General features: G+C 49.3%; 1 protein-coding gene and 1 non-coding gene across 4 annotated transcripts; both read left to right on the forward strand.

Moving 5' to 3' along the window:
- The first annotated feature begins 4,887 nt into the window (after positions 1-4,887).
- Positions 4,888-13,409, forward strand: ODC1 (ornithine decarboxylase 1). 3 transcript variants are annotated; one of them, XM_027113819.1, is made up of 12 exons: positions 4,889-5,073; positions 7,661-7,807; positions 7,898-8,029; positions 8,301-8,474; positions 8,658-8,830; positions 9,106-9,240; positions 9,370-9,451; positions 9,656-9,739; positions 10,395-10,557; positions 10,639-10,751; positions 10,840-11,054; positions 11,780-13,409. In XM_027113819.1, exons 3-12 carry the CDS (start codon positions 7,928-7,930, stop codon positions 11,922-11,924), a joined length of 1,386 nt encoding a protein of 461 aa, XP_026969620.1. In that variant the 5' UTR covers positions 4,889-5,073; positions 7,661-7,807; positions 7,898-7,927; the 3' UTR covers positions 11,925-13,409. The 3 variants fall into 3 exon arrangements, with proteins under 3 accessions (XP_026969622.1, XP_026969620.1, XP_026969621.1); XM_027113820.1 differs by lacking the exon at positions 4,889-5,073 and adding an exon at positions 5,618-5,734; XM_027113821.1 differs by lacking the exon at positions 7,661-7,807 and having other exon boundaries at positions 4,888-5,073.
- Positions 6,636-6,767, forward strand: LOC113624232 (small nucleolar RNA SNORA42/SNORA80 family). The gene has a single exon (XR_003434276.1). It is a non-coding gene; the product is annotated as a small nucleolar RNA SNORA42/SNORA80 family (small nucleolar RNA).
- Positions 13,410-14,524: the final 1,115 nt, after the last annotated feature.

Here is a 14,524-nt window from a genome sequence, read left to right on the forward strand (position 1 = left end):
AGAGCACGTTCCAGAAGGTCTGGGTTGTGCAAGGGCCCTCCACATGCTGTTCCCTGCCAAGGAGAGAAGTCTTGCAGGCCCTGGGGATTCCCAGAGGTGGGGCCCCACTAGGGTGGGCCCCCGGCAAAAATGGGGCCGTGGCAAAGCCTAGCAGAGGTGCTGCAGCATGTCGGGGCAGAGGGAGTCACCAGGAGCTTAAGAAACAGTTCTCTTTTAGCGCTGGGGAGAAGGTCAGGTTTCACTGGGCCCCCGTCAGCTCCTCACTGGTCCCCAACAACCCAGCCCCCAGCTGCATACAAAGGGGGGGTTCCTCCCTTGCCCAGCACATCACTTGCATGTAGCAGACACTCAATATGAACATGTATTGCATGAATGAATGAATAAACGACCAAAGGAAAATATTCCAAATCTTTTATCCCCCAAATTTTAGATAGCACATGGGGAGAAATTCCCACAAGTTAATCAGTCATGTAGCAAATACAAATCAGATTTCTCAGGACAGCCCCAGTTTCAATTTAACAAGATTGAGCGACTTCTGTGTACCAGGTACTCGGCTAGACACTTATGAAGACCAGTAAATCATAGTCCTAACTTCAAAGGGAGTGGGAGTGGGGGAGGCCCAAGGTGCCCGCACGGTGTGACCCATGCTGTGATGTCAGGCATGTGGGGCCTGCAGAGCAGAGTGGTGTCAGGTGGCTAGAGTGGCAGGAGATGGGTGAGGCTGGGAAGGTGAGCAGAGCAGACCTCGGAGGCTCCTGGGTGCTAGGCTGAGGCATTTGGACTTTACCCTGTGGACCAAGGGCCACCAGCAAAGGGCTTTAACTAAACAAGTGGTCAGATCTGAAACCTTCTGTCCTGCGGTCAGCCCACGTGTTAGGAAGGTGGCATGTCTGAAGCTGGCCTGGGCACACGCTTCCTGGGACTCTGTCTTCAGTCCACTGAAAAGGCAGGCTGTGGGAAGCAAAGCATCGCTAAAATCAATGCGCCAGGCAAGTGAGCTACTGCTTCTCAACCTCTGGACAGAGGCCACCTCTTCTCTGCAATGTACTGTGTGGCCACTGACGTGCCGCAGGGCCTTGCTGGGCTCCCAGAGGCCTGGCCCACTTCCTGCCAGATGGCCTTTGCCCCAACAACTCCCAGGGAGCCACAGCAGGGCGGAGGCCGGGTGGGGCGGTGATGCAAGCACTTCATAATACAAACATCCCGGGACTTCCACCGACACTGGTGTCTTTGGCTCTTCCAACAGGTACTTTTGGAGATGCTCTACTTCTCTGATGACACCTGTGTTGCTCAGAGCAAGGAGGGCCTCCACGGAAGTTCCCTGTGCCCAGAGCACATCCCTTGGATATTGGCAAAGATGGTACACTTTCTGCCTCATAGGGTGGATAGGATTTTGGGAAACACCTAAAACAATTTAAGAGCAAGCCTGGAGTATCAGTGAGTAACTGAGCTTCCAAACATTATTTTTGGTCCAGCATCCACATGTGACTAGCAGTGTCCCGTGACTGATTCCTACTTCCCTAAGTTGTGGCACCCTTGCAGGACAGGTCCTAACCCCCCAAAGTCCTCCTGTGGCTGGATGTCATGAGCCTCACTCCAGAGTCAACTCTTACTACACTTCTGGGAAGAAATTGGATGCAGAATATATATGACCACAACGTGTGGACAGAACACAAACCCATTTTCCAGAAAGTTCTCAATTTTTACTGGAATGTTGACTCTTCCTTTACTGAGGACATGGACACATAAATTCTTGCTGACCATTGTCTCTTATGTTACTTCTTCTCAGTAAAGGTGACTCCTTAAAGTTTTAATTATCATATACCTTTATAAGCCCTTTCGGGTAAGTAAGTTAAGAAAAGATACCTTCTGTGCCAGACATGTCCTCACTTTTGGTTCAGAAAATGTGATTTGCAGATTCATACAGAGCTCTTTGTAAAAGAAGTCAGAGATTCTTAGAACACCAGAGTGCAAGAGCCTGAGTTTTCATTCAGTCCAGTCCAGCCAGGGTGCATTTTACAGAAAGAGCTTGAGATCCAGAGAGCAGAAGTGATACCCAGGGAGGAGCTAGGTCCTGAGGGTAGCTAAAAAAATTAGAGGTGGTCCCAGCACTTAGGTGGGATGACTAAGGGTACAGAACTTATTGGCATGTCCGACGTGGTTTTAGATGTTTTTGTTCACTTCCCTAAGTTACTGCTTCTGCACCAAACACAAAAACCTCATCTCCATGTAAGGGTAACTTCTAGATGTTGGACTACACATCGTTTTCAAGGATCTGCTGCTTTTCTCTAAGGAAAAAAGAAAAAGTAAGGGAGAAGATAAACTCTACTGAAAATATACAGAAAGACATGAATGCCATTCATCTGAACAAAGCCAGGTTTAGTCACTGTAGGTTTATCTTTTCAGATCCAGATTGGTAACTGGGTTTAATGACTCAGGCCTGCTGACTCCCAGACCCAAGGCCAAACTCTAAGAGTCTGTCTGCAGCCAGGAGGGCCAGTTCTCAGGGAAGCCGCACTTCCTCCTTCCCTTGCTTCTGTTTCCCCATCTGGGTCAAGATGGGTCATCCGGGCAAGGCCAGGCCTCCCCAGGGGAAAGTGCAGCACATGGGCAGTTTGGGGTGGGCTAGCAGGAGAGGCAGTGTGTAGAGGTGACCACATGTGAGTAGCACATGTGAGCAGCAGAGGGACAGATCACCTGGCTTCCTGAATCAAGAACTTGCCTCTGGGTTCCAGCTAATACTTCTAATTCTAAAATTCGGTCACAGAACTGAGCTGAAAGGGACTCTAGATCAGGCCCGAACTCTTCCCTTGATGGCTGGAGAGAGGCTCACAGGGGGTCAAGGAGATGGTCAAGGTCACACAAGGCAAGCTGCCGGCAGGACGGGGGGCTGGCTATCCTTCCCTCCACACCGGGCGCCTACTAGGATCCCACACGCTGAGACATCCGGTTCCCTCTGCTGGGAGGAAGCCGAATAGTGGGGATAGTGTTTGCCACGCAAGGACTGGTTGATTGATGTGCCTCGGAGAGCTGGGCAGTGCAGACAATGCTCCCCTCTTGGCCCCAGCTCTGGACATGGGAGACTTCCGGAGTTTGAGGAAAAATCTGCGTGTCACTGGAACAAAATGTTTCTTCTCAGAGCGGGGATAAATACCAGTGTTCACCATGAAACCAAAGCTGTCCCACTTAGTGCCTGGGATTGTAATGGTCTCTGATGGGATTGTTAATTTCATTATTAATCTCATTCCCTCCTAGGAATTAAAATTGCTGAGATGGGGATAACTCCCCTCTCCCTCTCTCTCACTGGTACCCAGTGGTTACTCAAGGACTATGTAAAAATAAGGTTGATCAGGGTGGCCAAGAGAAAAGGGAGCTCTGCCTGTCATATCCCTTCACATAGGAACACTCGTTACTGTTTACTGCTGTCTTCCCTTTTCTTGATTCTGTGGAAGCCATGCATGGTCCAGGGAGAGTTAGATACTCATTCATTCCTGCATTCATCAAACAACCACTCACTCCTCACAAAGAAGGTTTTTGTAGCTGTAAAGATCCTTGGGTCTTCTAGTCCAGCCTTCTTCTGAGGCCCAGAGAAGGGAGGTACCTTACCCAAGATCACACAGCAAGTTGGGGCCAAGGTGGGCTACAGTCTTGAGCTCTTCCAGGGTCCCTGCCTGGGGCTAGTTTCAAATATTTTTACTCCCACCCGCAGCCCTCAGGCCGGTCACACCCTAGGTTGGGACATAATCACCTGTTGGATTTTGTCTACAAAGGAAGGAACGGTAAAAATGCAAGGGGCAAAAAGTGCCCCAAATCCCTCCCTGGGGCCGGCAGTGGGGGGCGGGGGTGGCCTGCACCCTGGAAAGGCCAGTTCTCCATCAGAGCCTTGGCTGCACTCCTGGGGACTCCCAATTGATGACAGGTTTTGCCATATGTATTTCTTGAGTAGACACTGGTGGTGTTGGGACTCAACTCTCCCAAAGCGTGCCAATCGCTGCTGCCCTTAAAGAAGTCTTTGATGAGTGCCACCCAATACAACTAAGGGCAGTGGATCGCTCGGTGGCTTGCAGACCTGTTAATTCCTACCCCTTCCCCTAATGCCCTGAGACGAGTCTTCGGCTTAGTAAGCGTAACGTGTATCTTCGCTTGTCCACTGCTGTCTGCCACCTAGTTGGAAGACACCTGGATATGTTAGACACGGTTTACAGGCGCAGTGGCTCGGGAGCTGCCCCCAGCTGTGCCGCTAACTTGCCAGGTGACATTTCTCCCTTCTGCGTCTCTGCCCCCTTCTTCGTGGGATGGGACTGCGCCAGAATCGCTTCCAGGTTCCTCCCATAGGAATGGAGACGCCGGGCAGAAGGAGCCAGAGTGTGCCAGGTGGGGTCCACGTGGCCCGCTCGCGCCCGCGATTTCCTTTCTCCGCCCGAGGGCACGAGGCATTTAATGCCAGGTGGAAGAACAGTGCTGTTTGGCGCAGGAGCTGAAATTTGGCGGCGGTCGGAGGCTGGTTTCGCAATTCTTCGGCTGCGGCTCTTGGCCCCAGGCGGAGCGCCAGGCGCAGGCGCCTGAGGGTGCGCTATTGGAGCCCAGGGCCCGCGGCGTGTGCGCCTGCGCGGGCCTGCAGCTGGCCCGGGAGGGGCGGGAGCCGCTCGGATGCGCTGACGTCGAACCGCCCGCGCCCCCCGCCCCTCCGCCCGGCTCAGGGTTGGCCGCCGCCGCGCCGCGCCCCGCCCCCTCCCTGGGAGGACGCCCGGACGGAACCGATCGCGGCTGGTTTGAGCTGGTGCGTTTCCATGACGACACGCGCGGCGCTATAAGTAGCGGAGCTGCGGCGAGTCGGGCTTTGTCAGTCCCCTCAGTCTTCTTCAGCCTCCGCCGCCGCCGCTGTCCCTCTGCCAGCGCTCCGGCACCACCTCGGGCCGGCGGTTCTCCGCGGGAGGGAGTGAGGTGGCGGGCGGCCGGGCGGGCGGCTGACGGGGGCGGCGGGGACAGCGGCGGGGCGGCCGGCGGCCCTGCGCGCTCGGCGGCGGCGTCTGGTCTCCATGGGGTCTGCCCGCGGCGCCCGTGCGCTCTAAGGTGAGAGGGGCGCGTCCGGGCGGTTGGAAGGCCGGGGGAGCGGGGGTGACGGCCACGTGTCCCTGCGCCCGGGCCCGGCCTGAGGCCGGAGCAGCTCCCGCGCCGTGGAGCTGCGAGGACACGTGGTCGCAGAGCCGGCCGCCGGCCCCTGACCTCGGTGAGCCGCTGCGCCCCCGGCCCTGGCGTCCCCGGTGAAGCCGGCCGCCGGCGCGCACGGCGGCCGCCCTCCCGGCTCAGGGCAGCCTGGGCTGGAACGGCCCGGGGTTCACCTCCTCCGAACCACGTCAGTGAGGGTTTCTGAGCCGGAAGCTGTTGAAAAGGGTCGGTCGTTCCTTCAACTGCTGTGTTTTTTTTTAAACCCATGTGGCAGTCCGGTAGCAGGTGCAGGAGAGGTAGGAGGCGAGCCGGCGCAGGTCTCCGGGCTCCCATCGCTCGCACTCATTTCTAGAAGGAAGAGACGTGCCATTCCGCCGTATTGCCCTGGGATTTACTTTTTTCTTTTTCACTTTAGCTTTTATTTGTGCTGTGTGTACAGAGCGAATGACCCAGTATAGAAACCCACTCGGGTCGCTAGAGCTGAGATGAGATAACCTCGTAGTAACAACTGGTAATAGTCAGCCGGCCGTGGCTTAGAGTTGTTACGGGATCTTTGAATGACTCGGTGAGTCAAGGAAAACCTATAATATTAAGATCCCAGTTCAGGCTTCGGCATAGGAGCCAGTCCCAAGACCTTCCCAAAAAGGCCACCTGTGTTTGAAAATGCGAAATAATGGGGGAAAGTGGGGAGTAGAACCTCTTAGAAATGTCTAGGGAGAACAAAGAATGTGTTGACTTCATTCAAACCTAAAATAGGGCGTAATTTCGTTCACTTGTAAATTTTTCAGTTGCTGTTTGAATTAGTACCTGTCTTTTCTAACGTTACCCAGTTTGCAGTAAAGCATTTCATAGCAGAGAGGCGCTGTCTCGCGCTAGTCCGAGTCATTTTAAGTAACTTAGCTATACAGAAAGAACACCGAGAGGTGTTCTTGGGTGAAATGTTTCTATATCAAAAGTTATTGAGATAGGGCTTCCCTGGTAGCGCAGTGGTTGGGAGTCTGCCTGCCGATGCAGGGGACACGGGTTCGTGCCCCGGTCCGGGAAGATCCCACGTGCCGCGGAGCGGTTGGGCCCGTGAGCCATGGCCGCTGAGCCTGCGCGTCCGGAGCCTGTGCTCCGCAACGGGAGAGGCCACAACAGTGAGAGGCCCGCGTGCCGCGAAGAAAAAAAAAAAAGTTATTGAGATAAAGCTTTGAAAGATACAAGAAAGCAAAATACTTAGTAGGGGTGTATTTCAGAGAAACAAAAACGTCCTAAGCTTAAGCCTGAACATTGCCTTAAAAATGTTTAACAAGACTCTAAATAGCCCAATCTGTCACCGGTGATCGTATTTAAATGTTGTTATATAGACAGAATGGGTTTGCCGGCAGTTAGTCTCTTCCCTTCCCCTACGCGCGATTTAGGCAATGTAGGTGGTTGACAATGCCAGCAAGTCACATTAGATCAAGCCTTGCAAGTTCTGCCGTGCATGGGTTTGGATTTATGGCAGGCCCGTCCCCCTGGGCCTCTCATAGTGTCCCATGCCAGAGCAAACTGGCCCAGAACCATTGCCTGGCCTCTGCCCGTAGGCTGCAGGCACTGAAGCGGGTTGCACAGTGGAAAAGAAGCCCTCCCTGGCAGAAATTAAATAAGTTAAAATCAGTAATTTTAAGACAACTGTCATTGACCAGTGTCGTATTTCATGAAGGCCAAGGACAGTGGCTCTGATTGTTAAATGAGCTTTATTTTTGCTTATTCATAAATTATTGTTGGCTTATTTTTGTTATTCATAGTTAGTCAAAACTTATTCCCAGGTGATGATCCTTCATAGCTAAGCAGGTATTAGAGCGCCTGTAAGGACAGTTGAGGTTCCCAGAGTTGCTGATTTAGTAGGCAGTGCTGGTTTAAGAATACTGATTTCTGATCCGCTACAGCAACTGTAATACATTATGTTGATTTGAAGATTGCAGTTTTAAAAAACACATGCCTAGCGTGAAAATTAGCTCATAAAATTCTCAGGAAACTTAAGAGCACTCAGTTAAGTTGAGAGCAATGATGCCTGTTAGTCACTAAAAGTTGTTCTGTATAAGACTTAGGAAATAGCAAGGTGTTTATACAGCAACTTTGAAAAATTGCTGTCATGCTATTTTAAGCTTCTAAAGAGAAACAGATCCGAAATAAAGTAAGCTAACTGTCATGAAACTTTATCCCTATCAGTGAACTAAGTGCAGGAAAGCTTCTGAAACCTGCATTCAGCAGTTTTTAGCAGGGATATTTGAAATGCTTTTTTTGAGGTGGACAGTACTATATACGGAAGTTCAGTGTGAAAAACTCTAGCGTTGTATCTGTGGTGTCCTCATTCCATTGAGGTTTATGGAGTCACGTGACCTAAACCTAGGAATAATGGGATTCCCAAACCCAGTGAGTGAGGTGTCTGTGGAGGGTGCTTGAGTAGTCCTGCTTCTTGTGTGTGCTGCCAGTAACTGATCTTCCAATTTAATGTGTTCCGAAGGTGGACAGCAGATTGTGCGTTTGTCAGGACATTTTCACTGCTGCAGCAAGGGCACGCACATCTTTCAGTGGGACTTGGAATTCCTAGAGAATTGCCTTTGTGAAAAGCTGGCATAATTTCTTTAAATTTCATCTCTTAGTTTCCCTTGTAAGTATTCATGGTTGTTGCAGGCTTATCTCATTAGGAGTTACTAAGTATTGCTAAGACTTCTGAGTAAATCGTCTGCCCTGTCTGCAGTTTGTTGTTTCAGAAAGATATCAAGGAACCATGAACAACTTTAGTAATGAAGAGTTTGACTGCCATTTCCTGGATGAAGGCTTTACTGCCAAGGACATTCTGGACCAAAAAATTAATGAAGTTTCTTCTTCTGTAAGTGTATGTTAAGTCCTTGCTGGGAGTGCAGCTTTGAGAATGTTGGGTTGGATGGGAAGCTTCAGTGGGGTCTTGCGGAAATGGAAATGTCTTATTAGGGAATTTAGAATTTAATTGGCTACAGATCGTGCAATAAAAATGATATTCATGCCAGGAATTGACTAAATAGAGTAGGATTCATGAGAATGACGGGCAAGGGAAGGGAAGCCTGCGTGTTGGACACATTGTTAGGCCGCTGATGGGTTTCCTGTAACCACTGTCACTGCAGGACGATAAGGATGCCTTCTATGTTGCGGACCTGGGAGACATCCTGAAGAAACATCTGAGATGGTTTAAAGCTCTTCCTCGGGTCACCCCCTTTTATGCAGTCAAATGCAATGATAGCAGAACCATAGTGAAGACCCTAGCTGCCATAGGGACAGGATTTGACTGTGCCAGCAAGGTGAGCAAAAGCCGCAGAACTCACAGGATTGTCATGGCCTCGGTGTTCCCGCAGGGCAGATCAAAACTGCGTTGCTTGGGCAGGAGATGCTAATGAATTGAGTGGGGGTGGTGACAACTTCCCACGTTTTTCTGTTTCTTCCATGTATTAGCTACATGTATTGTAACACCTCTTCTTTTTCAGACTGAAATCCAGTTGGTGCAGAGTCTCGGGGTGCCTCCAGAGAGGATTATCTATGCAAATCCTTGTAAACAAGTGTCTCAGATTAAATACGCTGCCAATAATGGAGTCCAGATGATGACTTTTGATAGTGAAGTTGAGTTGATGAAAGTTGCCAGGGCACATCCAAAGGCCAAGTAAGTTACTCCTCCATTTGAGGGCAGGGTCAGATGTGGCATCTGTATAATAATGGCAGACAAACTCAAATTTCCAGTTGTTAGATTTCCATACTTTAGTAAATTATCTGTGTACTGGGTCAGAGACAAAGTAGAAAAAACCTTAAAGCCTCTTGATTAATAAAACCAAATTAGACTTAAACCACAGGGTATCAGAGCCCAGGAGTCTCTGTCTTAACCATGGCTGTAGGTGATCTTCTGTTATGGGAAACTTGATACACTTTTCTTGCCTCTAGGTTGGTTTTGCGGATTGCCACTGATGATTCCAAAGCAGTCTGTCGCCTCAGTGTCAAATTTGGTGCCACACTCAAAACCAGCAGGCTTCTTTTGGAACGGGCGAAAGAGCTGGATATTGATGTCATTGGTGTCAGGTGAGATCTTGGTGATGGCAGAGGTAGAGATTAAGATTAGACAATGCAAGTTTTATAGGTTTTCTCCCACTGTGAATAGTTATTTCCAGAAATAGTAAGAAATAGCATATTCTACTTTTTTTGCCCCAGCTTCCATGTGGGAAGTGGTTGTACTGATCCGGAGACCTTCGTGCAGGCCATCTCTGATGCCCGCTGTGTCTTTGACATGGGAGTGAGTATATGTGAACCCCAAGTGGGAGGAGGGGGGGCAAGGATGACAGTAATAACTAGTCCCGATTCCAGAACTGACCTTTTGTAGAGGTCATCTCATATTACAGACATTTAACCCCATCTGCTGCGTGCATTTGTCACGCCGTGTTAGGAATCTGGCTACTTGGTTGACCTAATTTGATTGAATTCACTTTCTTGACTCCAGGCTGAGGTTGGTTTCAACATGTATCTGCTTGATATCGGTGGTGGCTTTCCCGGATCTGAGGATGTAAAGCTTAAATTTGAAGAGGTAATTTATAACAAAACTATAATCTGTAGCTCTTAGCAAGTTCTTTTTTGGAATATTTCAAAACTTAACTAGTTTTAACAGATAGTAAAGGGACTATACAAACGTGAAAATAAATGTCTTGGTGTGGTAATTTGAATGACTTCTGTGCTATTTAAAATGGTACTTAAGGGACTTCCCTGGTGGCGCAGTGGCTAAGACTCCGAGCTCCCAATGCAGGGGGCCCGGGTTCAATCCCTGGTCACGGAACTAGAAGAAGTTAGGCCATTATATGCTACTCATTTATAAAATAAATCCGTATTCTTTTTTGTTAAAATTATGTGCATAGGCAGAATAGAAAGTTTTGTTCTGTTGGCATGTATTTGCTAGATAAAAACATTTAGGCACTTTGTAAGTGGTAATAAATTTGTATCATTGTTTAATAAAATCATATCCATAACATCTTAGAGTAGAAAGGGTGTCTGGAGGGGAATCAAAATGAAACCACAGGAATGTACAGGCTGGTTTTCAGGGAAATGTTTATCTTTTGCTGTTGTTTGAGGGTAAACCTCTCTGCTGATGACTGCTCTCAGTGCTTTTGATGTGTCATGTCATAAGGTACTGGTCCGTGTAAGTTCCCCTTGATGACTAACTGCTCTTTTCTATCTCACTCTGGTAGATTACCAGTGTAATCAACCCGGCGTTGGACAAGTATTTTCCATCGGACTCTGGAGTTAGGATCATAGCTGAGCCAGGCAGATACTATGTTGCATCAGCTTTCACACTAGCAGTTAATATCATTGCCAAAAAACGCGTATTAAAGGAACAGACAGGCTCTGATGGTACGTACAAAGGATGATTCATCGCGTGTACAACAAAGTTGGTACATGAAGTGGTAATTGAGACTAATTGTGCTTTTCTAGATGAAGATGAGTCAAGTGAACAGACGTTTATGTATTACGTGAACGATGGAGTGTATGGATCTTTCAACTGCATCCTCTACGATCACGCGCACGTGAAGCCTCTTCTGCAGAAGGTACCTTGTGAACACGCTGTAGACAGCAGTTAAGAGGATTGGTCGGAACAAGTGTAAGCAGGCGTGTTTTTCTCTCTCTCAAATGTAGAGACCCAAACCAGATGAGAAGTATTATTCGTCCAGCATCTGGGGACCGACCTGTGATGGCCTGGATCGCATTGTTGAGCGCTGTAACTTGCCCGAGATGCATGTGGGCGATTGGATGCTCTTTGAAAACATGGGTGCTTACACTGTCGCTGCTGCTTCTACTTTCAATGGATTCCAGAGACCAACCATCTACTATGTGATGTCAGGGCCAACATGGTTAGTGACAACAGTGTGTGTGTTTATGTTTCCTGTAAGAAAATAAAACCTTCCAGGATTTGTTATGCTTGCTCTTGTCGAATAAGAAATTGCTTTACTTAGGGTTAAATAGTAACTTTTTTTTTTTTTTTTTTTTTTTTTTTTTTGCGGTACACGGGTCTCTCACTGTTGTGGCCTCTCCCGTTGCGGAGCACAGGCTCCGGACGCGCAGGCTCAGCGGCCATGGCTCACGGGCTCAGCCGCTCCGCGGCATGTGGGATCTTCCCAGACCGGGGCACGAACCCGTGTCCCCTGCATCGGCAGGTGGACTCTCAACCACTGAGCCACCAGGGAAGCCCCAGTAACATTTTTTTAAATTGTTTTTCTCTCCATATTAATGTATGCTTTAGAAATTTTGGAAAATACAATGGAAGGAAAATCCCTTCAATAATAGTGATCTGTATTTTCAGATTTTTAAGGCATAATCATTTTAGAAAAGATTGATCAGGATATTTCTCTGCAGCTAGAATATTTTAATTAGTGTCTGTGACTTGTGCTTTCCTCGTTACCATAAAGATGGTTCTGAAGAAATGCTTGCTGTAGAGCTACGTTGAATTGCTTCCTGATGACATAGTAACCAAGGACATAAATAGGCTCATGAATAAGTTATTCTCAGTTTCTCGGTGTGGAATTGCTCAGTGAGGGGTGACTCAGGGTTTCTGAGCGTGCCACTCTGTCTCTTTCAGGCAACTGATGCAGCAAATCCAGAACCACGACTTCCCCCCCGGCGTAGAGGAGCAGGACATCGGCACCCTGCCTGTGTCCTGTGCTTGGGAGAGTGGAATGAAACGGCACCCAGCAGCCTGTGCTTCAGCTCGTATTAATGTGTAGATACCATTCTTGTAGCTGTTAACTGCGAGTTTAGCTTGATTTAAGGGTTTGGGGGGGACCACTTAACTTAATTACTGCTAGTTTTGAGATGTCTATGTGAATAGGGTTGGCACAGATGCAGCAACGTGGAAGACTAGGCGATGGGGTCACACTTATCTGTGTTCCTATGGAAACTATTTGAATATTTGTTTTATATGGATTTTTATTCACTTTTCAAACATGCTACTAAAGCGTGCCCCTCAGCTGCTGAGCAAGCGTTTGTAGCTTGTGCATTGGCAGAAAGGGCCAGAAGCTCAGTGCTGTGACCTGTTTGAAGTAAAGTATAGGCACTGGGAAATGTCTACGGCGTGTCCATTCCAGATGGTTCACCTTGCGTGTGGTTTACAGGTGGGAAATTGATGCTTCTCCCATAGGCTGAGAAAATTGCCCCAGAGGACTAAGGAGTTGAAAGGTTTTCAATATTTTGAAGATCCACGGAATGCCTTTTCCCTGCCTGACATTTTTATTTCAAGTCCACAAGTCCTGTCGGAAGTTTGCTTTGGATTCTCAGAATAGTGAGTGGGTCTAGCCCCATGTGCGGTGGAAGGAAAAGGAGGGGCGAGACAGTGGGCAGTCTCTTCTGTTAACGGCTCAGTCCACCCTGGATGCGACTGTGAGCCTGGAGTGCCCAGGGCCCCTTGTTAACTAGCCGGCCTGCGGCGAGCAGGGCCAGTGCCCAGGCCCCCTGCACCCTGCCTCCAGAGGCTAGACACAGGCCCTCCCCGTCTTGACTTCACTAGTTGCATAGTTACAACTAGTTGGGAATGTAGCACAGCTTTTGGTAGTTGTTACACGTGTTGTAGAGCTTTACCTTCCGACCTTGGCCTTTTATATTCTCTTACTCAACTTGTACCCCCAGTCCTCAGAGGAGGTTGGCAGGCTCTCATACTAAATTTCCAAAATGGGAATTGTGAATTCCTGCTGTAGCACAGGGAGGAGGGAGGAAAGGAAGGCCACGTAAAAGCCAGGTGTCACCTTAGTAACTGCCACTGGTCTGTACCAGACACTGCAGACGGCACTGAGTGTCTCACCAGCTTCGTTAGAGGGACACAGGGAGACAGCATGTGGTACAGATGGGAATGCTGCAGCTTCTTGCATCTCAGGGACTACATTAAGCGCTTCTGCTGATGCTGTTGGTACCTTTACCAAGGAGTTGAGGGGAGTGACTTGCGTTTCTAAAAAGCCACCTTCCCCCGAGACCTGAGTTCCACCTGGACACAGCACATTGCTGTGATCGCTGACGTCACATCTCGGCTGGTTAGCCAGACCCCTGAATAAGACTTCTTAGGAGCCACAGAGAAAATAGGTCTGACTGGAGTCTGGGCAGAATAGAGGAAAGAACACAAGTGGACTGTCTGTCCAACTTCCTGTGAGCACATCCTTTTCTGGGTCCTCAGTCTGCCCGCTGCTAATGTTCAAAATAAAGGAATTGGTGTTCTGTATGGATTAAGTGCCAAGAAATGCAAGCTAGATGCCATGCCTAAGACTTTGAGAAATTAGATTTTCTACCTTCAGAAGTGAGGAGTAACAAGATGCCCTAGTGACAGCACTGAGCTTGGATTGAAAAGAGGAGAGGTTTTCCACTCAAAAAGTATGCAGTACTGAGGGCTTGGGAACTGCTCTTCTCGCAGCCTGTTAGGTAAAAGTGCAGTCCAGCCAACTGGCCAGTGCTGGTGGGGACAGAAGTAGCCCCAGGTAGTCCCATGGCGCCCATACAACAGCCTCTGAACCTGGCTCATGGCAGCTTGGTGAAGCAACTTGTGAGCCCTGGGAGCCTGTATGGTGACACGGCCTGGGCTGGGCCAAATGACCTCCCGTGGCCCCTACACCTGGGTGTGGGCGAGTTTGGCAAAAGGATGGAGATCTCAGACGGCTGGGTGTGTGTCGGTCAACACTGTCCTCCAGGACCCTCAAGTTCTAGCTTGCAGTGTGCACTTAGTATGTCCATTACAGATGGTACTGTCTGGTCATTCATAGAAATGACATTTCTAGACCTTGATTTGAAGTGAATGTAGCTCTGGCCTCCACCAAGGCTGTGGGTGACTTCCTCCTGAGGGTGTTGGAGTCTCCACGCAGGCCCGCATGGGAGGGGCTACTGGTTCAAGGTAAAGGAAGTGGTTTCCAAGCCCCTGCATTTGAATCACTTGGGGAGCGTCTGAAAATGCAGATTGCCAGGTCCGCCCCAGGACTGGGGACGGAGTGTGGGGCAGTGGGTAACCACCTGGGCAAAGTAAGATGTCACTGATGCTCCTTACACCACAGTAAATCCCAGATGAAAGTTTTCATTGTGACAGGTTAGGCCACAAATGTATTAGAAGAAAACATTTGAAGTCAAAAATGCAAGGGGCAGGGGCTTCCCTGGTGGCACAGTGGTTGAGAGTCCGCCTGCCGATGCAGGGGACACGGGCTCGTGCCCCGGTCCAGGAAGATCCCACATGCTGCGGAGCGGCTGGGCCCGTGAGCCATGGCCACTGACCCTGCGCGTCCGGAGCCTGTGCTCCACGACGGGAGAGGCCACGTGGAAGGGGCCAATTTCTTTCCTGTTCAAAGAGCTCCAATAA

This window comes from Aethalodelphis obliquidens, unplaced genomic scaffold, assembly GCF_003676395.1.
Source record: "Aethalodelphis obliquidens isolate GAN/ISIS:26980383/991018 unplaced genomic scaffold, ASM367639v1 scaffold12, whole genome shotgun sequence".
NCBI lineage: Eukaryota > Metazoa > Chordata > Mammalia > Artiodactyla > Delphinidae > Aethalodelphis > Aethalodelphis obliquidens.

What these genes read in the sequence shown, in the direction of transcription:
- ODC1 (XM_027113821.1), top strand. Translation starts at nt 7,928, where the DNA reads ATGAACAACTTTAGTAATGAAGAGTTTGACTGCCATTTCCTGGATGAA. An exon ending in TAAAGCTTAAATTTGAAGAG is followed by an intron (nt 9,740 to 10,394) that starts GTAATTTATAAC and finishes TCACTCTGGTAG; the next exon opens with ATTACCAGTGTAATCAACCC. An exon ending in TGAAGCCTCTTCTGCAGAAG is followed by an intron (nt 10,752 to 10,839) that starts GTACCTTGTGAA and finishes TCTCAAATGTAG; the next exon opens with AGACCCAAACCAGATGAGAA.